This window comes from Sphaerodactylus townsendi, linkage group LG03 (assembly GCF_021028975.2).
Source record: "Sphaerodactylus townsendi isolate TG3544 linkage group LG03, MPM_Stown_v2.3, whole genome shotgun sequence".
Taxonomy (NCBI): Eukaryota; Metazoa; Chordata; class Lepidosauria; order Squamata; family Sphaerodactylidae; genus Sphaerodactylus; species Sphaerodactylus townsendi.
The window spans coordinates 14614817-14642774 of NC_059427.1; the positions used below are offsets into that span (position 1 = coordinate 14614817).

At 54.7% G+C, this 27958-nt stretch overlaps 1 protein-coding gene across 1 annotated transcript; it reads right to left on the minus strand.

The window, feature by feature from the left end:
- Positions 1 to 273: 273 nt before the first annotated feature.
- PRRC2A (proline rich coiled-coil 2A) lies at positions 274 to 27953 on the minus strand. Its single transcript, XM_048489583.1, is given in 33 exon segments — positions 274 to 993; positions 1117 to 1210; positions 1784 to 1872; positions 1960 to 2172; positions 2277 to 2375; positions 4120 to 4378; positions 4618 to 4715; positions 5847 to 5899; positions 5986 to 6157; positions 7134 to 7211; positions 7343 to 7528; positions 9237 to 9479; positions 9606 to 9691; positions 10407 to 10536; positions 10937 to 11064; positions 11271 to 11474; positions 15223 to 15234; positions 17052 to 17068; positions 17407 to 17617; positions 17958 to 18309; positions 18557 to 18774; positions 20336 to 20723; positions 22530 to 22758; positions 23203 to 23293; positions 23533 to 23672; positions 24589 to 24668; positions 24933 to 25069; positions 25226 to 25235; positions 25237 to 25373; positions 25780 to 25852; positions 27157 to 27256; positions 27366 to 27543; positions 27834 to 27953. Coding segments are annotated over 33 exon segments (4755 nt in total). The 5' UTR covers positions 27946 to 27953; the 3' UTR covers positions 274 to 855.
- Between the last annotated feature and the right edge of the window lie 5 nt (positions 27954 to 27958).

Genomic DNA, 27958 nt, shown 5'->3' on the forward strand with positions numbered 1-27958 from the left:
ACCAAGCTTACTCCCAAGTAACGCACGCCTTGAGCCAACCGCTTTTTCTGTACTAAAACCTCAGTATTCAGGTTAAATTGCCATGATGGCACTTTGTGATAAATACGCGGGTTTTGGGTTGCAGTTTGGGCACTCGGTCTCGAAAAGGTTCGCCATCAGTGGTATATACTGTCTTCCATGGAAAATACAGAGAAAATGCCTGTTTGCACAGTGGTAGAAATAAAGTCTGTTGTTCAAACCAAACTCTGACAGAACACACGCACTCTCGCCAGCTTGACTTCTTATTTTATTGTTTTTTTAAACAATTTTTTTTGGTTTTATTTATTAAACAAACCAGCTCGACCACCTTTTAAAAACGCAACGCTTCCTATTTCAAACTCAGGGGAGCAAATGGAGAGGAAGAGGAGGGCAGGCTCCAGCCTAGCCTCCTCCACCCCAACTGAAGGGGGAAGAGGCAAGACCCCACGTGTTCATATTTATATATATTTACACTCCACACCTCGGAGCTCCTCCCCTCGGATCCAAGGGCAACGCGGCCCCCACCAGAAAAAAAAATAAACTCAGGTGAAACCAAAGATAATAAGCAAAAATACATTCAGCTGGAAGCCTCCCCAAATCCTGATCCGTGCCCCCCAAATTCCACTCTGAGCACCCTACTAAGTGTCTAACACCCCTAACTGAGGGGGCAATTCCAGTGTCACCCCTCACATAAACAGGAAGGGAGTTAAGGAGACACCCCATATGTTCAGGATACACCAAGAAGAGAAGAGGAACAAGAGCCCCCCGCAAACAGCCCCCCCCACTTTGGAGGGGAGGGCAACAGAACCAAAGGAGAGGCGGGGTCAGCGTCCTGGGCTAGTGGTGGCCGGAGACCCCGGGGTCTTGTTTGTCGGCGTGGGAGCGGACATCTGGCTCCGGGCGGCGGGCTGGAGGTCCATCGCGGGGTTGAGCCGCCCGTTCCCAGGCACGAGGGGTCCAGCGAAGGACGTCGGACTGGAGTTCCACCAGGAAGGGGAGGACACAGAAGCAAAAAGTCACATTCAGGACTTCAACCCACCCCCCACCCACCCACCCCCTCAACAGCTAAGTCTTTCGGGATGCTCCCCCTCCTCTCACCTGCTGGTAGACCTCAAAGCGCTGTGCACGGAAAATGCCACCATAGCTAGACCCGGGGGATTTCAGCCGGGCATTGAAGCCTCCAGCAAAAGGCCTGTGGGTGAGAAAAGTCTTGACCGAGAGCAAGGTGCCCATGAAGCTATTGGGCAATCCATTGAGGTTCAGTGGTTACAGTGCAGGAGTAGGATCTGGAAGACCCACTTTCAAAACCCCCCACTCTGCCATGGAAGGCTGCTGGGTGATCTTGGGCCAATCATACTCAGCCTAACCAACCACACGGGATCGAGGTTAAAACAGAGAAGAGAATGAACAGAGTCCATCTAGTCCAGCACTCTGCTACTCGCAGTGGCCCACCAGGTGCCTTTGGGAGCTCACATGCAGGAGGTGAAAGCAATGGCCTTCTGCGGCTGCTGCTCCTGAGCACCTGGTCTGCTAAGGCATTTGCAATCTGAGATCAAGGAGGATCAAGATTGGTAGCCATAGATCGACTTCTCCTCCATAAATCTGTCCAAGCCCTTTTTAAAGCTAACCAGGTTAGTGGCCATCACCACCTCCTGTGGCATTGAAGTCAGCCACTTAGGGAGCCAAGGGGAGGAGGGGGGAAATAACTGAAGTTAGAAAAAGGGGAGTGAAAGAGTCTTTTGCTGGTCCCCCACCCACCACTCACCTGCCCCCAGAGGGGGGTCGGGCTCCTGCAGACCCCAGGCCGTTGAGTTTCCTATAGTCCTGCAGCGGCTTCATTTCCAGAGCGTGAAGCTGAGGGGGGGAAAGGGCCCATCAGAAGCAGAGGACGCAAGACCCTCCTCCTGTGCCCTCCCCACCCGCTCTCGCCTCCTTTGATACCTCGCCCCGGCCCACTGCGCCATGAGGAAAGGCCCGCACGGCTGGAGAGACGAGGCGCCCGGCCAACTGCCCCGGTGGCCGCAGGGCCTGGGTGGCCACGGGCATCAAGGGCATGTGTGGAGGTGGCGCGGGGGCAGCGGCTGGTGCTTGCTGCAGGGAGCCAAAGTTCACCACGGGGGGCAGCTGGGGGGGCTCGACCACTGGTAACAGCATCTGGGGGAAGGAGAGTCTTGGTTAAGGATGGCGGGCGGTGGGGGAGGAGAAGAGGTCTGGGAAAGGGCTTCCCTCTTCGCACACAAGATGGGAGATTTGCTCACCTGCTGGGTGGGAGCTGTGGCGGTCAGGAAATTGCTCTGGCTGCTTTGCCCCAGGGGGGCTGCGTAGAATTCGGAGGGAGAGGCAAGCTCCTGGCGTACCTGTCCAAAGCACAAGGCGTGAAAGGTGTCACAGCAGGCTGGACGGGGAGGAGGGAGCTGGTGCTGGACCAAGACGTCATCACTGTTTTTCACAAGCCCTTCTGCCATGGATGCTTCAGGGCAACCCCTCTGCCAGCCCCTCCCCCCCCGATTCAAATAATGCAGACAGCTTTTGTTCACTGCTGTCCCTACAAATTTGCCTAACAGCAGGCAGAGGGAGGCCATGAAATATCCTCACAACTGATTTATTAAAAAGCTGCTCTGAATCCTTTCCTGCCCTAGCAGACTAAGCATGGGGAAGAGAGGGAGGCCAGCCCAGCACGAGCCTGACACTTCTGCAGACAGGTAATGCCACAGCTTTTGGGGGAGAGTTCTCCCAACATGAGAACATAAGAACAAGCCAGCTGGATCAGACCAGAGTCCATCTAGTCCAGCACTCTGCTACTCGCAGTAGCCCACCAGGTGCCATTGGGAGCTCACATGCAGGAGGTGAAAGCAATGGCCTTCTGCTGCTGCTGGTGCTCCCGAGCACCTGGTCTGTTAAGGCATTTGCAATCTGAGATCAAGGAGGATCAAGATTGGTAGCCATAGATCGACTTCTCCTCCATCAATCTATCCAAGCCCCTTTTTAAAGCTATCCAGGTTAGCGGCCATGACCACCTCCTGTGGCAGCATATTCCAAACACCAATCACACGCTGCGTGAAGAAGTGTTTCCTTTCATTAGTCCTAATTCTTCCCCCCAGCTCGCTCTGCCCCAAGCTAGTTGCACAGACCTGCCTTGCAAAAAAGGGACGAACAAGCGGCTTTTGGAAACAATGGAAAGGATGCGGGTCACAGTGATCACACGGACCCGGCCTCTCAAATCTTTCTCACTTTTAGTGCAAATTGCTGCTCTACTTTCCTCTGGATCAGGGGTCTTCAAACTATGGCCCTCCAGATGTTCAGGAACTACAATTCCCATCAGCCCTGCTACTTGGCCATGCTGGCAGAGGCTGATGGGAATTGTAGTTCCTGAACATCTGGAGGGTCATAGTTTGAAGACCTCTGCTCTGGATGGTTCCTAGCAGCCGACCTGCCTCTGCAAACCTTCCAGAATACCAATAAGACTCATGTTTGGAGCAAGCCGCTTGCAGGAGTAAAGCTGGCAACTCTGAATTGTGCAAGGAGTTCATCAGCAAGGAGCCTCGATTGTCTTGCTAGTGGAAAGATGACCCCGTAATCTTGACAAAAAAGCCCTCACGGGTCCAACATCCCCCATGAGTTTTTCTGGCTCAGTGGCAATCCAAACGCCAGTGAAGGACCAAATGCTGTACATAAGAACATAAGAACTAGCCTGCTGGATCAGACCAGAGTCCATCTAGTCCAGCTCTCTGCTACTCGCAGTGGCCCACCAGGTGCCATTGGGAGCTCACATGCAGGATGTGAAAGCAATGGCCTTCTGCTGCTGCTGCTCCCGAGCATGTGGTCTGGTAAGGCATTTGCAATCTCAGATCAAAGAGGATCAAGATTGGTAGCCATAAGTCGACCATAAATCTACATCTCGAGGAGGAATAAAACCCAGGTTACGGCACTGAAGGCCAAATACTGGTCAGTCAACAGTCCACCCCATCACAACCTCTCCCAATTTTGCCCCCACCCCAATTCTGGCTTCAGTGGATGCTGACCCCAGAACACAGCAGTCCTGCCTTAAAAAACAAAACCAAACCCGAGCTCTTTCCACCTGCCCCCCAGTCGCTGCAGTACCTGAAGTAGGGCCTGCTCCGGCGCCAGCTGACTGCCACAGAAGGCTGAGCTGTAGATGAAGGAAGGCGGAGGAGCCTGGTACAACAAGCCCGTGGCTGGCAGCTTGGGGAGCTCAGCGGCCTGCAGGGCGGATATCTCCACATACTGGCCCTTCAGGGCCATCCCGGAAAGCAAGGCGGAACTGGGCAGCACAGCGCCCGCTGCCGTGTGAGCTGGAGAGGTGGGGGCTGGGCTGGGCTGCAGGTAGAGGTGCTGAGACCTGGCAAAAGAGGACCCGAGAATTCAGAGAGAAGAACGAACCAAGGAGACGCTCCCTCACCCAAGGGCAGCGTTCTGGGGGAGAAGCAGCCATTTCAACCAAGGTGCTCCCCAGCAGTACCGGCCTCCTCCGTACCTGCTCCCCATCCCCTCCTCTCTCCCGAGCCAAGTGCAGAGTGGCTCCTGCTCCCGGCCTTGAGGAGAGCCCGTTGCAGGCCACCCTCCCACCCCCGCCTGTACCTGTAAGCGTGCAGAGAAGGGGCGTTCGGGCGGAAGCTACTTCCACCTCCAGCGCTGTGCAGCTGGGACTCAAGCTGGGTGGTGGGGACCTGCAGAGACTGGAGAACACGGAGATTTCAGCCTCACGGCAGGAAAACTTCTTGTCTCACCTCGAACTAGCCCGATTCGCCAGCCCCTAGGCGTCCTCCACGGCTGCTACGGCCTGTCATTTGTAGGTAACCTGCTCCCCCCACAAGCAGTTCTTCTTTTCGCAACAAGAAATAAGTTTACTGTTTTGTATTTAGAAGAGCTCAGTGTTCGGCGATTTGGTGGACATTGACAAGGAAGTTAACAAGTTGCTGGTTAGTACAACGAGGGGCAGCAGAAACCTGCTTCAAGCAGTTACAAGTTCACACACCCACAACTTTACTAAACTGACAGGTTGTTTCTGTCAAAGAGAGAAAGAGAATGATTTTAGAATTCCACCCTGAGCGTCAAGTATCCCAACCTACCGGGAACAGGGTTAGTCTATCTCAGTGGTGGCGAACCTTTGGCACTCCATAACATCTGGAGCGCCAAAGGTTCGCTAGCACGGCTCTATCTCCTGGGATATTTCCTTTAATCCCTTTAGAAGTCTCAAACTTACTATTTCTTTAAGGTAGGACAGGATATCTCATGTCTTCCTGCCTCTCCACAAGCCCCTGAGCGCTCTGCACCTAAACTGTGGAAATCTTTTTCGTCACCAGATGAAGCCTAGCCATTTTCTATCCCATGCTGGCAGGGGCTGATGGGAATTGTAGTCCACGAACATCTGGAGCGCCATAGGTTGGCCACCCCTCCTCTAGGTGATCTCCCTGTTTCTCTGCTGCCTCCTCAAGTCCTGTCTGAGAAGCTGAAAGACTTCCCCTCCACTTTGCTCTTCTGCCATCCAGCCAGGTTCTAGATCAGTGGTGGCGAACCTTTGGCACTCCAGATGTTATGGACTACAATTCCCATCAGCCCCTGCCAGCATGGCCAACTGACCATGCTGGCAGGGGCTGATGGGAATTGTAGTCCATAACACCTGGAGTGCCAAAGATTCGCCACCACAGTTCTAGATCTTCTCACTGACTGATCTGCCCATGTAGGCAGGGATCTGGCTGGAAGGCGTGGAGAGCAAACCCCCCCTGCCACCCCCCTCCACAAGCAGTCCACCCATGCCACAGCTCTCCTCCAGGCCCTTGCCCCAATTGCTCTGCCAAGGTGGGTACCTGGTTCCCATAAAACAGCTCCGGGTACAGTCGGTGGCCCTGGCCCCTTTCACCTGCGGAGAGAAGCAGACAGTCAGGTCCCCACCTGGTCAGAAGCCACACCAGGAGAAACCTCCCCCCCCTCCTTCCCCCCCCATACCTGAGAACACAGAAGTGTCTGCTGGCAGTCCGTGTAGACAGGAGGCAGCCATGGGGGCAACAGGGAAAGGCCTGGGGTCATAGGAGCGGCCAGGAGGTGCCTCAGGGGATAACACCCTGTGGCTGGGCGGCGCTGGGGGGAGCAGCTCCCACTCCCTGGGGGGCGGAGTCAACTGCAAAGGAAGGAAAGGAGATGTGAGGCAACACAAAGGAAAAGGAGCAGCCGAGCGCTTTCCTCTCCGCATCTGTTTTTCACTGACCAAACTGGTGACCGCCAGAGTGGGGGGGAAGGCCGAAGTTCACCAGGGACCTTCCCCAGGCATGAGGCACCCACTGTGTCTTCATCGCAAAGCATGCCTGCCTACCTCACAGGGTTGTCAGGAGGATAAACTGGTGGGGGGACACGTTCAACTAAGATCTTGGAATATGAGAAGGATAAAAGTGCGCTAGACTTACTTCTTTGAGCTGCCTGCCCTGCTTTATAGACTTATTCTGAGCTTTAAAACAGTATCTAACAGACTAGGCTGTCCCTTAAAGACAACAGAAGGAGGAACCTATGAGGAAAAGCCTCTTCTGATTCTACTGTTCTCCAGTATCCACAAAGAGACATTATCAAATTCAGCTTGACGGCTTTTGGAACTCAATCTAAGTGATGAAAGCGGAGCTCCGCCTTCCCCACGTGGCTGCAGCTACTACCCTTCTTCCCTGGGGAATGGGCGTGACCCATGAAGCTTGTCTGCTCCTAGGCCAGGGAACATCAACCTTTTCCACCACTGTGCTGTAGCCAGCATGGTGTAGTAGTTAAGAGCTGGTGGATTCTAATCTGGAGAACCAGGTTTGATTCCTCACTCCTCCACCTGAGTGGCGGAGGCTTATCTGGTGAACCAGATGTGTTTCCGCACTCCGACATTCCTGCTGGGTGACCTTGGGCTAGTCACAGTTCTCTCAGAACTCTCTCGGCCCCACCTCCCCCACAAGGTGTCTGTTGTGGGGAGAGGAAGGGAAAGGAGCTTGTGGGCCACCTTGAGACTCCTTACAGGAGAGAAAGGTATAAATCCAAACTCTTCTTCTTCACTTCAAGCTCCAGGACAGACTGACACGGCGTTCTTGTCCCCCATCACCCTCGGTGGTCTCTGCTTTGTCACTTACCCCCTCCGCAAGTGCCTGGTGCAACTCTTCTTTGTCTGGTTTCGATCCTTCGCTAACCACGAAGCGGAGGTCTGTGTCCTGAAGGGGCAAAAAGCCAGAGTGGGGACTCAAGGCCAGGAACCTTCGGCTCACTCAAAAGCCTTGCTGCAGCTGTGAGGCCTCTTCCCTGCCCTCCCCCCCCACCCCAGGTTCTGGGCTTTTGCACATACCTTGTCGCTGGCTCCAAACTGGATGGGCGGGCCAGCCCCGGGGGGCTCCAGCTGAGGGCTCGTCTCAGATTTGACTGCCCCCATCCCCTCCATGCCGTCTTTGGCCTTCTCAGCTCGCTGGGAACGCTCTGTGCCAATTGCGCCAGGAGGTGGGTGATCGCGGGATGGCTCGGGGGAACTGCTCACCTGTGGCAAAAGGAACGGGGAAATTCATGAGCACGTCCAGACAGGCTTCCAGTACACCCGGCACCTGGGGACCCCTTTACAAGACCAAACTAGGAACCATCAGGACAGTTGCTGAGCTTTGGCTTGGTGCCAACGGAGCACTTGGCATCAGCTCTGCCATTTCTTAACAGCCTTTTACAGTTCACAAACTTTTAGGAGTAGCCAGACAGCCACAGAACGAGACGCTGGCCACAGAATTTGTTACCCTGAGACTTTCAGTCAGACACCCACGTGCCTTTAGACTAGTCCCCATGGGCAGAGGCGTGTTTGTTACTCTGAAGACAAGGTGATGGGGAAGGAGGACTCCCCATGATTTGCCGTGGGGAGGTTGGGGCCCTCCCTGTCTCTTCCCCAGAAATTAACAGAACCTCCTGAATAAGGTCGTTGCAGCGGCAATTTGAGCCAATGCAGACCATGTTGACTATGCCGCTCTCTCTTCATAATGAGCTGACTATGCCGCTCTCTTCTTAACTGGAGCACCTTCCTTATGAGGAGAGGCTGCAGCGTTTGGGACTCTTTAGTTTGGAGAGGAGACGTCTGAGGGGGGATAGGATTGAAGTCTATAAAATTAGGCATGGGGTAGAAAATGTTGACAGAGAGAAATTGTTCTCTCTTTCTCACAATACTGGAACCAGGGGGCATTCATTGAAAATGCTGGGGGGAAGAATTAGGACTAATAAAAGGAAACACTTCTTCACGCAACCTGTGATTGGTGTTTGGAATATGCTGCCACAGGAGGTGGTGATGGCCACTCACCTGGATAGCTTTAAAAGGGGCTTGGACAGATTTATGGAGGAGAAGTCGATTTATGGCTACCAATCTTGATCCTCTTTGATCTGAGATTGCAAATGCCTTTACAGTCCAGGTGCTCGGGAGCAAAGGCCGCAGAAGGCCATTGCTTTCACCTCCTGCATGTGAGCTCCCAAAGGCACCTGGTGGGCCACTGCGAGTAGCAGAGAGCTGGACTAGATGGACTCTGGTCTGATCCAGCTGGCTTGTTCTTATGTTGAGCCCGCCCAATTGCCAACTTGTGTGCCAAACATCTGAAAAGGGTGCTGACCAAAAGAACCGGGGGGGGAGGGGGGGGGGAGGGGAGAAAGAATTAAGTTTTCTCTTCTGTACTAGAACACTGGACAGGGCGCTCCTGAGAGTCCTCCACCGATCCTTGTTGTGGTTCTCAGCCCACCTCCGCCACCAACATAGTCGCTCAGGGACAGCCAAATTGATCTGAGCGTAAGCGCTGCTGGAGCTCGACTCTCCTCCCTTTGGAGCAGAGGGAGCCACTCCCCTCCCCACACTCCTGAACGACAGGCATTTATTTATATTTCCCACTTGTACTGATGGGGACAGAGCAGGAGGCTGGGCTCTGCCCCTGGTGGCATCTCTATCTGGAGGAGTGGTGAAGAAAAGGTCAGAGAAACCAAGGGTCAACCAGGAGGGGAATGTCTCTGAATGTGGGCACCGTGATCAGCTGTGTCAGTGGAAGGCTATGTGTGATCTCTAAAGCAAGGAGGACAGAGATAAAGGGCCTGAGATGTTGCTCCTGCTGCAGCAGAACATGCCGAGCTCTGTGAGGACTATTTCCGAGGTCAAAGAGAAGGCTGGGGGCACAGAGCACTTTCTCAAGGAGCCCAGGAAGGGCGGGCGTCTTTCCCAGCACAAGCCCTACCTGCTTATCCTTGAGCAGGCCGGGATCTCGGGCTGGCAGGCGTCTTCGCTGCTCTTTAGGCTCCGCTCCTTCCGGCCCGAGGGACGCGGCGTTTTCACCGTGCTTGGCGACAGCTCCGCTGCGTTTGGCCCCGGCGTCCGGGGTGGCCTTCAGGCCCCCGTCAGGAGAACTGCGCTGGCTACAGGTGGCCGAGGAGACTTGTGAGTCGCTGCTGAGGTCCACGCCGCTGTCTGACAGGCTCATCTAGGCAAGGACAGCAGGGAGGCACCAAGAGGGTTAAGGTGGAGGAGGATCAGTTCTTGCCGCTTCCTCTCCATCCCATCACAGCCGCCCCTTTGCAGAAGCAGCACGGCCTCTGAGGAACCTCACCTCCGTCCCGGCAGCCTCCTCGAATGCGTTCAGCGGATCAATCCAGGGCTCCACTGAGGCAGGCCGGTAGCTCTTCCGGGAGGAGCCTGTGCGAAGGAGGGGCAACCAAGTTTTCCCTTTAGGGCATTCTCAAACAAACCCCGGGACGTACGTTAATTGTCAGTAGGGGTTAGTATGCTGGAATCTTCAGTATGTGGTTACAGAGTGAGTGGTATTAATTTTTATAGTTTACACTCGATGTCGATTAAATTAGGAGTCCTTATACCAGGGGTCTGCAACCTGCGGCTCTCCAGATGTCCATGGACAATTGGCAATGGTGGCAGGGGCTGATGGGAATTGTGGTCCATGAACATCTGGAGAGCCGTAGGTTGCAGACCCCTGCCTTATACTAAGTGGGTTTTTTTCCAAGTTTGTGATCTTTGCCTTTTGTAAACGTTTTAAGTACTACTAAAATTCAAATAAAGAAAACAGCATTGAGAACTCTGCTTGGCTTCCACTTGGGCAGGTTTTAATCCAAGGCAATGAAACTCCACTCGTTCACAGCGATCGCCTTTCACGCTTCCCACGGAAGCTGCTGTTCCTTCACTGCACACCGCAAAAGGTCCACTGGGTTCAAGCCTACGCCTTCTGCAGGAACAGCCCATCCAAGACCATCTTGGAACTCACCCCCAACATGGAGAGCAACTTGGGCCTTAAATCAGTGCTCTTGCCCCCCCCCCCCTCCAGAAAGGCTCCCTTCCCTTCCTGCCCAGAGGAATGGGCACTGTGAACCCTGCCCTCTGGCACATCTGAACAACTCACTGGAATTCAACTGGCTCCAGATCTGTGGGGCGAGCCCCTCTGCCACGGGGACACTCCTGCTGCGGGGTTCTCCTGGGGCCTCTTCTTTGGGGGCTGTGAAGGCTGAACCACTGGGAAAGGCCAGGGGCTCCTGAGAGACAGAGAGAGAGAGAGAGAGAGGGAGGGAGAGAGGGAAAGGGAGAGAGAGAGAGGGAGGAAGGGGGAGAGAGAGGGAAAGGGAGAGAGAGAGGGGGGAGGGAGGGAGAGAGAGGGAAAGGGAGAGAGAGAGGGAGGGAGAGAGAGAGAGGGAGGGAGAGAGAGGGAGGAAGGGAGATAGAGAGGGAGAGAGAGGGAGGGAGAGAGGGAGGGAAAGAGAGGGAGGGAGAGAGGGAGGGAGAGAGAGGGAGGAAGGGAGAGAGAGAGGGAGAGAGAGGGAAAGGGAGAGAGAGAGGGAGGGGGAGAGGGAGGGAGAGAGAGAGAGAAGAATATTATTAAGAGGAACCTTGAAATCCCCCCTCCCGCCCGCTAAATTGTGGAATCCTCAAGCTCACCTGCTGCAGCAGTTCAGCCTTGCGGGGCCGTTCCCGGCGCTTGGCGGCAAAGCCGCTCACGGAGCTGGCCTCCTTCAGGGGGCTGCCGCTGGAGTGGAGCAGCTGGGTCTTGTCCAAGAAACAATGGTCTGAACAAAGACGGGGAGGGCGGGTGAGCAGGGAAGTCAGGAAGTCACCAGGCCAGCTCAAGGAGGTGCACAATTCAGCCTGAGGCATCATGTCGCTCTGAAACTAACAGCCCTCAGCAAAAAGCCAAGCTCGGACTGCTAAGGTTTCCAGAAATACCTCCCCCCCCCCGCACAGTCTGCTGGCCACCCCAGATACTGAACACTACCTGGACCACTGCTTGTCCTGCCCTCAAAGCGCCCCAATGGAAGGGCAGAGCTCCGGCCTCCAGGTCCTGGGAAGAGCGGCTGGGGTGGACCGGGCGAGGCAGGCTTCGCGTGGCGGCTGCCCAGTTCAGCCAGGGCCTGCTGGATGCTGGCTGGGTCACTGTGGATGACACGGTCCAGGCGGTACACCGTGCTGGTGGTAGGCGCTGGAGGCAGGTTCAGGCCCGGGGAGTGGTCCTCAGTGTTTCGGCTAGTGGAGGAGACAGAAACCATTACACAATGGAGGAGGAGGGCCTACTCCCAACTGCAGAGAGAGTTTAGGAATGGTCTGCAGTCAATAGTTTGCCTCTGTGTGTGTGTGTGTGTTTACAGTGTTGTCAAGTCACAGCAACCCCGTTGTGTTTTCAAGGCAAGAGATGTTCAGATGTTCACTGCATTGCCTGCCTCTGGGTGGGTTGAGACAGTTCTGACCGAAACGTGACTGCCTTATCAGGAATACTGGTGGGATGCCTCAGATGGGATGGCAAAGCTCCCGCAGAGTTGGTACCTTCCTCCCTTGGAGCGCCAAGCAACACCACAGCCACCGACATGCTTGCATGCACGCTCACGTTATGTTTCCTTCTGGATGTACATCTGCACAACGGAAACCAAAATGTGCACACCAGGAAATAGATGCGGAATAGGCAAAAGGGAATGCCACCTTAGGAGCAGCAGTGGTGTAGGAGGTTAAGAGCTCGTGTATCTAATCTGGAGGAACCGGGTCTCCTGCAGGAGAGAAAGGGGGGATATAAATCCAAACTCTTCTTCTTCTTCTTCTTCTTCTTACACAAGGAGTGACTGAAATGCAGAATTCGCTCACAGGGGATGTAGTCCCAGCCACAGACACAGAGTGATTTAAAAGAGATCAGTGGTGGAGCCATGATGACTAAGGAAAACTTCCGCGTCCAGAGGCAGTCTACCTCTGAATCCCAGCGCCAGGAGGCAACATCAGGGGAGGCCGTGGCCTCTGTGCCCTGTTGCTGGCCCTCCAGAGGAACTGCTTGGCCCCTGCGTGAGGCAGGATGCTGGATTACCCGGGCTGCTGGTCTGACCCGGCAGGGCTTTTCTTATGTTCTTAGCATTACAGTGTATGGTGAAGAAATCTTATGGTGTAAAAAAGCCAAAGTGTGTGTAACGTCTATGACAGAGGAACAAGACAGCGCGTCACACACTGAAGACGGAGGATCAATATATTCAATAAATGTATTTATATATTATTATTATTAGAATTGTCCAGTTACTGAATCCAATGATTGTACATCCAGTTTTTGTACATCCAGATTGTACAATCCAATGATTGTACATCCAGATTGTACATCCAGTACAATCACTGGATTCAGTAACTGGACAATTATAATAATTATATATATAATTATTATATATAATTATGTATACACACACACACACACACACACACACACACACACACACACACACACACACATTTATTGAATATATTGATCCTCCGTCTCCAGTGTGTGATGCACTGTCTTGGTCCTCTGAAGAAATCTTATGGGGGAGCTTGGATGGAGAAGGTCTGGACTAGGACGACACCAACGTGCTTGGCTGCTTTCATCAGCTTTATAAGCTTCCTTGGTCCTTAGAGGCCTATCCTGGAGGCTCCTCTCACTAACCAGATAACCCCTTCAATGGTGAAGCAAGGCAGTGCGGGATTCCTCCAGGGCTCCATCCCATCCCTTTTTCCTCACTATGGTACCACCTCCTCAGTACTCAATTCAGGGCTCCGACCACCCGTTTCCTCGGCTCGCTGCGCTGTCCTGGTCTTGACACTGTGGACAGCTGAGCTCTTTCTGTAACGTGACTGTGACATCAGGTGCTCACTACTGAGTGGGCCCCAATGTGGTGCTTAAGAGATAAAGGTGGGTCCTAGATCGGGGCCCCAGCTTGGATCTCAGAAACTAAAGGCCCTGCGACGATGTGGCTGGCCTCGACCCGGGCCAGGGCCTTTACGGCTCTGGCCCCCGCCTGATGGAATGCTCCAGCTGTCCAGGCCCTGCAGGACCTTGGTGAGTTCGGCAGGGCCTGTAAGATAGAGCTCTTCCACTGGGCCTTTGGAGGGGCCCGCTGCGGTTCCACCGCCCCCCATTGAAATCAAAGCTGCCTGTCTGGACCAACCACCTTGGTTGGGCCCTAATTCCATCTTGGGCCCTGCCTATCTCCTCCCTTTTCTTTCTCTTGGGCCTTTAGATCGGGTGCCTGTGTGTATGTGTATGTGTTCTACACAATCTTGTTGTTTTAATCTATTTATTGTTATTAACTGCTGTTGAGTTTTAATGGGTTAAGTTTTATGCTGTATTAATTTGCTGTTTGGAAACAGCCATGTTGTGAGCCGCCCCGAGCCCTTCGGGGATGAGGCGGCCTATAAATTTAATTAATAAAATAATAAAAATAAACAGGGTTAGTTGTGGTGGGTTTTCCAGGCTGTGTGGCCGTGGTCTGGTGGATCGTATTCCTAATGTTTCGCCTGCATCATACGCAGTGTGTAATAGACTTCCCTCTGTGATACACCTCTGAAGATGCCAGCCACAGATGCCAGCGAAACGTTAGGAACAAGATCCGCCAGACCACAGCCACGCAGTCCGGAAAACCCACTACAACCAGTTGAATCCGGCTGTGAAAACCTTCAACAAGACACTAAGCAGGGTTAGCACTTGAATGGTTAGTACCTGAATGGAAGGAGTTTGGATTTATACCCCAATTTTCTCTCCTGTAGGGAGACTCAAGGTGGCTTACAAACTCCTTCCCCTTCCTCTCCCCACAACAGAACCTCGTGAGGCAGGTGGGGCTGAGAGGTTCCTGAGAGAACTGTGACCAGCCTAAGGTCACCGAGCAGGAACGTAGGAGTGTGGAAACACATCTGGTTCACCAGATAAGCCTCCGCCACTCAGGTGGAGGAGTGGGGGATCAAACCCGGTTCTCCAGATTAAAAGTCCACCTGCTCTTAACCACTGCACCACGCTGGCAGCTTTATAAGAAGACCACCAGGGAAGTCCAAGGTTGCCCACGCAGTGGCAGGCAATGGCTAACTTCCTGTTTGTCTCTTGCCTTGAAATCTGCACAGGGTTGCGATAAGCTGGCTGCGACTTGGTAGCACTTTACCCACCCAAAACCTGGAAAGATTAAAGACCCTCACTCTTCACAATGCTTGTTATTTAACACAGCACAGCAGAGAGGGCTTTGCTGCCCACCTTCCCACCTCTGTTTTCCCCCTTCTATCATCCCAACCTTCATTTCTGCTCTCAATGCTACTGCGTGCCCCTGACAGGCTCCACAGAGACCACATTTTACTACTAATTCTGCTCCCAACCACCAGCCCCTACTCGGTACAGCCATACTGCTTGCATGGTTACACCGTACCCACAATACCACAGCCTCTGTTCCTGCATTGCAGGGAGTTGCGCTGGATGGCCCTTGGGGTCTCTTCCAACTCTATGATTCTACGATCCCCTCAAGTTGTCCGCATGCCATGGGCTTTATCACTTGGCTTACAGAGTTACTAGCTCAGGGGTCTGCGCCCTGCGGCTCTCCAGATGTTCATGGACCGCAATTCCCATCAGCCCCTGCCACCGTGGCCAGTTGGCTGATGGGAATTATCGATCCCTCTTCGGAACAAACTAACTCGCTCTAATGGACTTGCCTCTGCGGGACCGTTCTTAAGGAGAGGAGGGCCAGCTCCTCTTGTCACCTCCGCTGCGGTTGCTGTTGCCGCCTCCCCGGTTGGTCTTTCCGCCCCCGCCAGGACCCGGGTTCGAGCGCCGGTTCTGCCGGTCCATGCCAGGCCGCTGACTGGAGAAGCTGCGCTTGGACATCTCCTTGCGCTGGGCCAAGCTCAGCTCATTGTTGGAGGCCCGCCCGCCCATGGAAGGAGCGCCGGAGCAGCTGCCTTTCAGAAACGCGGTGGGGGGAGGCCCGCCAGGCGCCGGCTCCTTCTCGCCACCCCCCCGGCGCTCAGTGAAGTCACTGCTCTCCGAAGCGGTTTCCCACTCTTCATTCGCCTGGTCTGAGTTCTGGTTGGACAGGTCGGGAGATTTGGTGCCGGCAACCCGCCGGGCAGCCGACTCCTCCGGGAGCGGGGCAGAAGGGGCGGGAGAAAACGGCTGGGTGACCCTCTGCTCGCCGTTGAGTCGGGCTGCGTTCTCTCGCTCCTGTTTCAGCCTCCGGAACCGGGGCGGCTTGTCCTGCTGCTGGGAACGCCCGTGGCGGCGACGCCGGGGAGGCCTATCGAAATTGCGGTCTGGGCCGGGACCGAGCTGCTGCTGCTGTTTAGGAGGGCCTTGGAAGGTGCTGGATTCTTCAGGGGCCATTAACGGGGCCCCCGGCAAAACCTTTTCCTTTCCTGATGTCTCCAGCACTGCCTCCTGCTGCTTCTCGGGTTTCCTGTTGGGCTGCGGCTTAGAGGGTGGACTCCACCCACCAGGGGGTGCACGGCCACCGCCTCGGCCCCGACGCGAAGGGACGCCACGAGGAGTGAAGACACGGCCACCACGACTGCTCGGGTCTGAGAGGCGTGGGGGCATCTTGTCGGCAAATCGAGGCAAGCCAGGGTGCTGGGAAGGGTGCGCTGATGTCGAAGTCACTGGGGGACCCCTGTTACGTTGGTTCGGGGCTGGTTCTTTGGTGACTTCCTTGTCACCGGATAGGCCACATGTCGCTGGCGCTTTCGTCGCGTCCTTTCGCTTCCTGTCTCGTGAGCCGCGCTGGTAAAGCCTTTTGGGGATCTCTTAATTTTCCGGGCCCGCCGCTGCGCGTCTCGCTAGTGTTGCGTGGTCGGAAGGTGGAGCCCTGTCCAGGGACTTTGCTGGTGCCGTCGTCCAGTCGGTAAAAAGGTTCCCGGTAGCTACGGAATTCCCGGCTTCTGCCGCGGCCACCTCGCCCGCGCCCGCTGTAGGCGCCCCTAAAACCCCGTCCTCGGGCAAAATACTCTCCTCGGCCCCTGGCTCGACCGCGGCCAGTGTAGCCACCACGGTCATAAGGGCCTTCCCGGCGCCTCCGGCTTGGCGACAGCGCCCCCTGCTGCTGCTGCTGCTGCTCCTTGGGTGGCATCACTGTCCCACCATTCATCATGGGCTTAGATTTGTTCTCTTTGCCTGGTTTCGGAGACTCCTTCGGGGGTTCGGGCTTGCTGTTCGCTGGCTCCCCACCCTCCTTGGCCTTCCCACCAGGACGCACCTCCTCGCTCTCGTCTTTTGTCTCCTTGAGGGGAGGCGGTTTCTTGATGGGTCCAGCTCGCCGCGGAGCCTTGTCCCCGACAATCTCCTCAGCTCGTCGGCTGCTGCCAGGACGGGGGCCCCAGCGCGTCTCTGTCTTGGACTCGCGCCGGGGCTGCTTGTGGAATTCATGCTGCTGCCGGGGCAGCTTCTCCCCTCGGCGCGGGCCTTCCTCTTTGGCTGGAGTCTCCTCTTTAGACGGTTCTGGGGGCAGTTTCTTAGCAACTATGGGCCGGATGACTGGCGGCTCGGCGGTCTTGATCTCTTCAGGAGGATCGCGATGCAGCAGCTGAGCCTCTTCCTCACTCCTCTGGGGTGGCTTTACCTGGGGTTCAGGGCGTCCGTTTCTGCTCACCTCTGCGGGTACCGTCAAAGCCACGCTGCCCTGCCAGGGGCCCCCGGGCCGCGGAGACTCATCCCCCGGGAAGCGATGCAGGGAGGCAGAGTTGCCGTTTTCAGAGAAGCCTTGATAGTTCCCCATATACGGCTGGGGGGTGACGGCCTCACGCAGGCGGACTGGAGGGGTCTCGCTCCTGAAAGGAAAAGGAAGGTTACGAAAATGTCCCCTGTATGCAGTCGAAACCCCTGGCAGCCCTGGGACCAAGTCTTGACCCTCGAGTGCTGCCATTCGACTCCTCGTTGAATTGTGAACCTTCCGGGCACAAATGGCAGCTGGTCTACCTGGAGAGGTGTAAGACTGCCGACACTACAACCCTCCAGGAAAATTAGTTTTCGTCACGACTCCCAAGTCCTGCTGCTCCAGTCCCAGCAATGAAAATGCACATCGCCTCAATTCAGGACTGGCTCATGTTTCTATACTTCAACCAGTTGCCCAGCATGTTTATCAGGGTCCCCTCAAACCACCTCTCACCTCAGCCCCTTCTCCTCCTCCTCCTGCTGCCGATGTGAGGCCGCTTGAGAGCGTGAGTCTGCACCCGGAGGGGCGTTCGCGAAGACGTCTCCGCCCCAGGCCAGCTTGGGATCGACTGGTGGGGTGCCGCGCTCTCGAAGGATGGGAGGGTGACGGTCAAATTGCTCTGAGCTGGATCCCCCGCTGTCTGATCGCTCGCGGGGCAGAAGGCCTGGGGGAGAGTTAGAAGACGAACGAGGGCATTAGTCTGAAGCAACAGCTCATCCAGTTGGTCAAACTCAAGCCCGACTAGATGGACCCAGCCAGCCTTGACTTTCTCACCTGACCCTGGATCAACTTCAGTGCATCTTCTACTACCACTACTACCACCACTACCACCACCACTACCACTATTAATTTGATTTAGTAGACCGCCCTAACCCCGAAGGGCTCAGGGTGGTTTACAAGCCAACCAAACACAATACATTACAACTAGAAAACAATCGAATAATCCCAATTAAAACAATAAATACAATAAAACCAGTAGCAGCAATAACCTTTTCATAACTTACCAGAAGGGTGCACCCCAGGTGGGTAGAAATCCATGGGTGGCCGTCCCTGCATCATGCGTGGGTCCATGTAGGGTGGGATCATCATCCAGCGAGGGTCAAAGTTCATCTGCGGCATGGGCGGAGGCCGTCCAATGGAGCCTGGGTACATGCCTTTGGGCGGAGCCTGTTGCGCCGGAGGCGGGGCTGGGGCCTGCTGCTGCCCTGGCGGCCCAGGCTGAGGGTGGATGTTGCCCGAGGGGCCCACCGCTGCCAGGGGGGCTGCAGCTACCTGCTGCTGAGCGGAGGATGTCATTGGGGTCTGAGCCTGGCTGTGCTGTTGCTGCCACTGCTGCTGCTGCTTCAACAACTGCTCCTGAAAGGGCCAGAGAGGGAGGGGAGAAAACAAGAGCCAGCGCCCTCTTAACTGAGCTGCCTGCTAGCTGGAGATCCAGCTTGCTGTGGTGAAGCAGGCTCCGTGACGACAGCCACGTGTCGCTCAGATAGCTCCGAGGACACGAATGGATGTCATTGCTGCCACAAACACTGGGAAGCCCCTTCCTCATCCCGAAAGGAAACAAGCTTCTACTGCAGAGACGGCGCCCGGCTTGGTTGCCTCGTACCTGCTGCTGCCTCTGGAAGCGAGGAGGCAGGGACTTCTGGTACTTCGAATACCCAAGAGTCTGAGCTGGAGGCGGCTGGCGCGTTTGAAGGACCGTTTCTCCCTTGGGCTCCGCCTTGGCTGGGACCACAGCTGCTGGGGGAGCCGGCCCGGGTAAAGGCATGGCCTCTTCCCTCACCTCGGGCACTTCTTTGGGGGGAGGAGCTTGTGGTGGCTCGGCTGTGGGGCAAATGACAGAAAAAGAGAGAGCAAGATGAACACTCCACAGCAACATTCTGGGATTCTTAACACACACACACCCCACCACTAAGGGCACCTAGGCCATGTTGAGCAACTGGTGGGACTTTGGACATGTGGGGGGGAGAGCCAGCATCGCATGTGCTGTGATGTCCAGCAGCAGTGGCGTAGGAGGTTAAGAGCTCGTGTATCTAATCTGGAGGAACCGGGTTTGATTCCCAGCTCTGCCGCCTGAGCTGTGGAGGCTTATCTGGGGAATTCAGATTAGCCTGTACACTCCCACACACGCCAGCTGGGTGACCTTGGGCTAGTCACAGCTTCTCGGAGCTCTCTCAGCCCCACCCACCTCACAGGGGAAGGGCAAGGAGATTGTAAGCCCCTTTGAGTCTCCTACAGGAGAGAAAGGGGGATATAAATCCAAACTCCTCTTCTTCTTCTTCTTCTTTCCACTTTTCCCAGAGTAGCTCCCTGCCCCTTCCTATCAGCAGCCGCAGCCCAGGCCCATCCACCTTCCCACACTAGGCAAGCAGGAGCCCTGAGATCCCCGAGCTTAGCTTTCGCAGCCAGCGTGTCCAATCCTGCCACTATCAAGACCCGCAACCCCGGTGTTCGGCTCTTTCCACCGGCAAGGGAGGACGTGTGTTCAGGGAGGCTTTCTGAAAGAGCAGCGCTGCCGGCAGGCCACGTCAAGCTTCAAGTTTAAGCAGGTTTTAGCAGATCTCGAAATGTTTACATTTAGCCTGCTTCTCCCGGGTTTTCAGGAGAGAAAAGGCTTCATTCTAGCCCAGGGATGGCGAAACTTTTCGAGACCGAGTGCCCAAATTGCAACCCAAAACCCACTTATTTATCGCAAAGTGCCAACGTGGCAATTTAACCTGAATACTGAGGTTTTGGTTTAGAAAAAATGGTTGGCTCTGAGGTGCGCGTTACTTGGGAGTAAGCTTGGGGGTAGTCAGTGGCTTTGCTTTGAAGCAATTGTGCAACTCTTTGAACGGGTGAATCACGACCCTAGGAGGATTTATTCAGAAGCAAGCCCCATTGCAAGCAACCGAGCTTACTCTCAGGTAAAGGATCGCGCTTCAGTTCTTCCCATGAAAATCAGTGGGGTTTAACAGTGCTTTCCCCCCACATGACGCACTCTGTGCGCACGTGACCACAGAGAGGGCTCTGAGTGCAACCTCTGGCACCTGTGCCATAGGTTCACCACCACTGTTCTAACCCATTTTGAAAATTAAAGCGATAAGAGGGGTGGACTCGGGGATCGCTCCTCGGCCCAAAAGTAACAGGCCATTTGCGAAGACGTCTCCGCCTCAGACCACTTTGGGATCGACTGGTGGGGGAAAGCGGGATATAAAGAGAACTTTTTAAAAATGGGAATTTGGGATGTTTGCTTGGTGACCACAACACTGATAACCTACGGACGTCAGACAGCTATCATGCAACATAGCTAATTCTTCTCAGGGGTTGCTGGGGATGGACCTGCCAAGCAGTACGCAGGCACGAGCGCATGAAGTCACGAGACTAGGCAAGAGCATTCCCTCACCCACGCTGGTCGAGTCCAGGTTGCTCCCGCTAACAGTACCACGCGCCTTGTTAACTAAGACCGGCTCTTCCTTCTCCCTGTTCTCCTCTGGGAGGACCGGCGCGGCTGGTGGGGTGGGGGGCGCTGGCATAGGCGCCGGAGGAGGGGTGGGCGGCTCCTTGGGAGGCTCAGGTTTCAGCCGCTTCTCGGGGGCGCCAAACTTCTCATCCAGCCGCTTGAGCTTCTCAGCGCAGGCAGCACGCCGCTCTTCTTGCATCCGTCGCTCCTCTTCCTCCCGCCGACGCCGGGCACGCTCCACCGCAGCAGAGATCTCCGTGGACGACTGCTTCCGGCGCTGACGCCAGGCTTCGTCCTCATCTTCTGGGGGAGGTGGCCGGATCGAGCGGTCCTGGTGAAGAAAGTCTCAAATCAGTGTCCGTGCATTAGCAAACGTTTTGGGGGAAGAGACAATTCACTCCCCACTTTAGTAAGTCAAATGGAGGAAGCTCAACCCTTGGGGATATCGACCCTCAGGTGGCTGCATTCCCCATTTCCCCCTTCCCCCCTCCAAACAAATGAGCCTGACTTTTTGTTTAAAGCTGAATCAGCTGCTGCTTATTTAAGCTTCCACCAGAAATGCTAGTTTGGGCCTTAGTCGGTAAGCAGCTCATGCCCAGGGCCACGGATACGTGCAATGTCTGGGCTCCCCTGCCATGCCAGCACGGGATTTCACTCTGGGCTCAGAATTCAGCCTCATGAGAATTTGAACTCGTTCCTGTTAAGAGGCTTATGCCTGCAAGCACAAAGCCGGGGGAATTCTGAGGATGCTGGGAAATCAGGCCCAGGGGATTTGCCCAATGCCCTTGGCGGCACCCTGCCTCCAAACCTGCCTCCCCAAGGAAGCCAAGTCCACCGACAGTTGCTTGATTTATGCTGGCTTCAGAATTTATGTTCTCAAAACAAATGCTGCGTGGTTATTTCCCCCAGTGCAGGGCATGCAGGGCCGCTCCTAAGCCAGCATGAGGCTTAAGCTGCACTTCTGCCTCGAGATGGTTCTGCTTCCTGTAGAGAAATCTGCATAGTGCAACAGCCATCTGCTCGCCTGTTTCTCCCTGTGGCCTCAGCCCTACTCAGCTGGGGGGGGGGGGAATTACCTGCAGGCATGACAACTAGACTTACACACACACACACACACAGCACATCAGAAATTCTCTAGATGCTGCACACCTACCCAGGTCTGAAGACAAACGGCTACCAGCTATCTTTATATCCCACTCCAACCCCACGCTTTTAATTTCCTACACAAGGCTCCTTAAAAGGCTTCCCTCAGTAAGAGGCTGGAGGAGGGGGCTTAAGGCTGGCATTTGGGCAGTGGCGTAGGAGGTTAAGAGCTCGTGTATCTAATCTGGAGGAACCGGGTTTGATTCCCAGCTCTGCCACCTGAGTTGTGGAGGCTTATCTGGGGAATTCAGATTAGCCTGTACACTCCCACACACGCCAGCTGGGTGACCTTGGGCTAGTCACAGCTTCTCGGAGCTCTCTCAGCCCCACCCACCTCACAGGGTGTTTGTTGTGAGGGGGGAAGGGCAAGGAGATTGTCAGCCCCTTTGAGTCTCCTGCAGGAGAGAAAGGGGGGATATAAATCCAAAACTCTTCTACCACTTGAGACTGCAATGGGGGCGGGGCTTATATAATCACATGTTTTTTCGTGCACCCCGCCCCCCACCCCGGCAAGATGTTATAGCAGGAAAAGTTCCAGCTTAACCTTCTCCTCCCAGAAAACTGACTGATTAGAAGTTGGAGAGAACCCTGCAACCCAACACTGAAGCTTTCCGTTTCTATCTGGAGGACCACAGGATCTCACGAACCCGCAGTCTGGAGCGTGAAGAGTCACCGCAAAGAAACAGCTTTACGGCTGAGGGGTCCTGTTTTAGGTCTCAAGCACATTGGTTACGAGGACAATTCCTACGCAGGTCACCCGTGAGATGCATTTTCCACACGGAATCAGATTTCAACAATGCATCACCTGGATATTCAACATGATGTGGACTCTAGTCCAATTTACTCTTCACGCTTGATTTTAGCCAAAAGGCTGAGAAATCAAATTACTCTTTTGCCTCTTAGCATGATGCGGGAACTCAGCCTCCCTTGCTCTAATCGCTAGCCTTCTTCCTGAACAGGATATGTCAAGCTTCCAGAGCCCCTGAAAACTCACTGGGAAGTCATTGGGCTGCCCCCAGTTGCCTCGGTTAGGTGGCGGTGGTGGCGGCGGCAGCCGGGCCGCAGGGGAGGGTGGCGGCGGTGGCGGCTCTTTGGTGCCCTCTTGGGAACGTGAGTTTTCAGCCCAGGCCATCTTCACAGGAGGCTGGTCCTCTTTTGGGGTTCCGGTCTTCTTTGCATCTTGGGCTGACAGCTGGCTTTCAGGGCCAGAGGCCTCATCGTTCCTTGCAGGGACAGAGCGGGAAAGAAAGAACGTTAACAAGAACCAACAACAGACGAAAGACGTCAAAGACAGCAAGTAGAAGTAAGAAAAGATGGGGGAAAGTCCAGAAATAGGAGAACAGAAGCGCAGGCACCCTAGCTAGCTGCTTCTCTCCTTGAGGCAGGAAAAGGACTGAGCAAAGGGGATGTTCCCACTCCAATGGGAAGAGGAAGTTTGAAATAATTTCCTGCCTCCCCGACTGCATGGTGGGAAACACCCACAAGATGGCCTCCACTTCAGGGGAGAAGGAGGTTAACAAGAACCAACGACAAAACAGACACTGGGCAGAGGAGGAAAGAAGTGTTCTGAGGGGAGATGTCCCACGCTGCTGAGAGCTCCTCTGACCTTTCTGTGGGAAAGCTGTGCTAAATGTGACCCACAGCTGCCTTGTCAAAAAAATTCTCACCTGTTCTCAGCGGCTTCTTCGTCAGATTCTTTCCCATCTTCTTCATCGCTGAATTTCAGCTTCTCGGTGTAGTCCACTTCTTCGTGGGCTCCTGAGGGAGAAAGACTGGCTGATTCAGACCGAGGCTCAGGACTGATTGACAGCCTCCAGGAAGACAGATAAGAACATAAGAACTAGCCTGTTGGATCAGACCAGAGTCCATCTAGTCCAGCACTCTGCTACTCGCAGTGGCCCACCAGGTACCCTCAGGGAGCCCACTGGATCTGATGGGACGGCAGACAAGCTCCAGAATGCTGGAGCAAGGCTACCCAGGGCACGCCCGCCAGTCACCTGCCCAGCCTTCGTCATTCTCCTGGTCCAGCTCATCAAACTCCTTCAGGTCATCCTGTTTGAGGACGGGCGGCCTGCTCACGGGGTCCGGCATGCGCAGCAGAGGTTGCGAGGGGCGGGGTCCGGCGAGCCTCTGGAACCTGAGGATGGTAAGAATTAGAGGACGTCCCGCCTCCGCCCCTCTGTTGCTACCCAGCCAAAATGCTTCTGGCACAGCATGCCCTAGAACAGGGGTCTGCAACCTGTGGCTCTCCAGATGTTCATGGACTGTTTTCTTTATTTGAATTTTAATAGTACTTAAAAAGTTTACAAAAGGCAAAGATCACAAACTTGGAAAGAACCCCACTCAGTATAAGGCAGGGGTCTGCAACCTGTGGCTCTCCAGATGTTCATGGACCACAATTCCCATCAGCCCCAATTGGCCATGCTGGCAGGGGCTGATGGGATTTGTAATCCATGAACATCTGGAGAGCCACAGGTTGCAGACTCCTGCCCTAGTAGCAGCAAAAGATCAAACAGCACGAAGCCTACGAAGGACCTTCCTTCCCCTCCCAGCCTGCTCTTGAATTAGCTATAAGGTGAGGCAGTGAAAGAGAGAGAGAGAAAAAAAGAGAGGCAGGTTGGGGACTTTAGGGCACAGCAGCAAATACAGGGAAAGTTCCTCTGTAATGAGCCTGGCGTGTTGCGCTACGGATTCACAGCCAATTGCGTGATCTTTTTCCTTTTGGGCTGGCTGATGTGAGAGATCAAAAGAACAATTCCCTACAAGATTACAGACTATCTGGGATCTTTTCCTCCTTACGGGCTCAACTGCCTACTCCACTCCTTTCCGCTGATCTGCTTCTCAAGAGAACGGGTAGGGGCAATGGCTGTTCTTCGCTCGCCTTCCTCAGAGAGGTTCAACGTGGGTGAAGAAAGCTTTGGAATCTCAAGGAACTTTGGCTCCTGCTTCTGCGGCCTCCAGCGCCCTGCTCTCCTCCCACGCTCAGATCTTCCATATATGCCTTCCCCACAACTACTGCATGCCCCACTCCCCATTTATCTTCTTCCACTCACCTCTGTGCTTCCGCTGTGGGGTAGCGGTACGGTCCCTGTGGCCCATATGGAGGCGGGAACGGGAGGTACGGGGGATACATCTGTGATGGGGAAGGAGGAATGGATTTACAGCGAGGCCCAGTTCTCCAGCGCCTGAAGCCTTCTGCCAACACTGCTGCCCTCAAACCCACCGAAGAAGTTCCTCCCTTTCTATCCCTGCGGCCATTCAAATGGACCGCCATCCTTGCTTTCATCCACCACTGTGGCTACTCCAGAGGGCAGGTCTTAAGACAACAAGGAAGGTGGCACTAGAAACTGCCCCCCTCCCCCCCCAAGCAACACCTCGTGGGCCCAAGCACACTTACAAATGGCGGCATCATCCCCCGGTAAGGAGGGAACTGAGGCGGGACATTGGGCTGCATGCCGACCCCGACCCGTCCATCCTCAGGCAGCAGCTCCCCGTCGGCGCCCCGCCCGCCTCCATCCCGCCAATTGGTTGCGTCTGCAAAGAGATGGGGTGGAGGGGAGGGGATTAATGGCAAGCAACAAGGCCTTCTGCGGCATCCTAGTTTAGGATTGTGAGCGAGGCCCATCCCTGCTGCCGAGGGCTGGGAGGAGGCAGAGAGCTCACCACTCAACGCCAAATGCTGCCACTCACTCTTGGGATTTGGAGAGGTTTGGTCCGGGCCCATACGACGCATCGGTAGTGTCCTTTTCTTTGCCAGCTTTGTCCTGGTCGCCAGCTGCCTGCAGGGTCGGAAATTCCTCGCGAGAGAATCGCGACTGTAGGTTTGATCCCTTTCCACCTTGACACCAGAGGAAGGAAAAAAAACCCCATGAGTCTCAATTTCTACCTCTCTGGGGGGGCCACTGCTCTGTTCTTTGTTTTGTCTTTCAAATACAGGAGGCAGCAGCCCAAGACTTGGAGAACTGATGCTGAAATGGGACTGGATTAAAAACGGGGACGGCCCTCCAGCAATTCTCTTAAGACGTAACAATATCATTTCCCTCCTACTGATGATCTGCAAACAGTTCACCACTCAAACCTGAAAATGACTACTGGACTTGCCAGATGGAGGGCCGCAGCAAAGGGCCCCGTGCTGAAAACGGCCACTGCAGCACTGGGCAAAACAGCGGCAGATCCTTGTGGATCTCCTTCCTCACCCAATGCCAGCTCCAGTGCTGGACAAAGCTAGTTTCAATGCCACCTACCATCTCCTTGCGCTCCATGGGTAACGCTGGCCTGTGCCCAAGACTTTACCCCGCTTGCTACTGTAGGGGGATTCTGAAAGAGGAAGGAAACCATGGCTAAGCAACAAACATTCCCGTTGTGTTCCTCCCAACCAGAAGTAATCAACAACCCCACCAGGGACTACAGGATCACAGCTTTCATTAAAAAATAACCCCCCATCCAACCCCCCCCCCCACTGTCCTGCTTTTTGACCTTTATATCCTGCTTTTCTCCTCCAGTGTGGACCCCAAGCAGCTTACATCCTCCTTGCCTCATTTTAATCCTTACAACACAGGTGTCAAACTCAGGCCCTCCAGATGTTCAAGGCCTACAATTCCCAGCAGCCCCTGCTAGCATGGTCAATTGGCCCTGCTGGCATGGGCTGATGGGAATCGTAGTCCATGAACACCTGGAGGGCCTGAGTTTGACACCTATGCCTTACAACATAGGTGTCAAACTCGCGACCCTCCAGATGTTATGGACTACAGTTCCCATCGTCCCCCGCCAGCGCCAAGATCTCATCATCAGTAGATGATGAGAGCGTGTGACTGGCCCAGGGTCACCCAGCAAGTTCCCACGGCAGAGCGGGAGATCCGAACCCGTGCCTCCCAGATCCAGCACTCCAACCCCTGCATCACACGGATGCTTTTTGTGGACTAGGTCAGTGACCACACTGGAATATCCTGAGAAATGCACACAGTGGGCTCAAAGGCATTTCACACAGAGTTAAAGGAGGGACCTATAAATGAATGGGGTGACTGGGGAAGCTATGGCCCCTTCTGGTATCTTGGTGAGCCTCAACCGAAAGCGATGATGAAGCCTTTCTTGCTTTCTGGACTATGGAAGAAAAAAAATGAAACATTCAAATGCGCTTTGAATAAAAAGAGAACTACGCTGCAATAGATTTATGCAGACATTTAGAAACTCCCTTTCAGGGTGGCCAAACCTCCTAATACCTCATGGGCCTCCACAGATAAGAGGCCAAAAATAGGAGCTTCTGCTGAAATCAAAGGCACAACCATCGGGTCCCAGATCAAGGAAAAAAGCAGGATATAAATGTAAAGTAATAATACGAGTGCAGAACACCTGGAAGAGGGGGCTGGTGGCCCTGCTTGTCTATAAAACAAAAGGTCTAGACCACAGGTGTCAAACTCGCAACCCTCCAGATGTTATGGACTACAGTTCCCATCATCCCCTGCCAGGATCATGCTGGTAGGGGATGATGGAAACTGTAGTCCATAACATCTGGAGGGCCACGAGTTTTGACACCTGTGGTCTAGACGCTTATAGTTACTAGGGGAATGTTAAGAAGGAAGAGGGAATTCTCCACCTGGGTTTCCCGAGTTCCCTGGGCTTACCTCGGGGGCTGTTGGGGGTCGTTTCGGTGGGTTTGAGGCAGACGTCTGTGAAGCCGGCGGCGACTGCGATTCCGGCGGCTGAGCTGTCGAGGCATCGGTACTGGAGGCAAAAGGCAGGGTGCGCATCCACATGAGTGACACGGATGGAAAGGCGGGAAGGGGGGGGTCACTTGGAGCCTAGCCCGGCCCCCGTGGCTCCTTCTGCTTACCTCTTTGGGTCTGGCTGTTCCTGCTTGCTTGCCCATCCTGTCCCGTCTTTCGGCACTAGCGAGACGTTGGGGTCATTGCCTTTGTTCTCCGCTTTTAAGCTTGGCAGGTTTGCAGGGGGTGGCATGCGCCGGGCGATGGCAACTTTACCGAGACTCTGCAAGCCATGGCGGGGAGTGACTGCAGGGCAGTGAGGAGCAAGGGTTAGAGGCAGACTCGGGACCTGGCTGCATTCCCCCTTCCCACCCCTCCCTTAACAGCCCCACTGCTTAAGCCTCAAAAGGGCAGGTTAGGATAAACTCGAGATAAGGGGGGGGGGCAAGTGCTCAGGGCGCTGCGAGTGCCATCACAGGGGCATCAGAGACTCTAGTCTAAGCAGGTTCATCACAGCAGCTGCCTCCTCCCTTTGGAGCAGGACGCAAGGAAGTCATTTGCAAGATCACCCCCTCCACACACACCAGCCACCGTACCTGTGGGTTTCTGGATCTCTAAGGACTTGCCCTTGTACGTATCAAACAGGTTGAGCGACGAATACTTTTTTCCATCCTTCCCCTTTGCTGTTTGCCCCAAACGATCTGACATTGCGCTGTAAGGT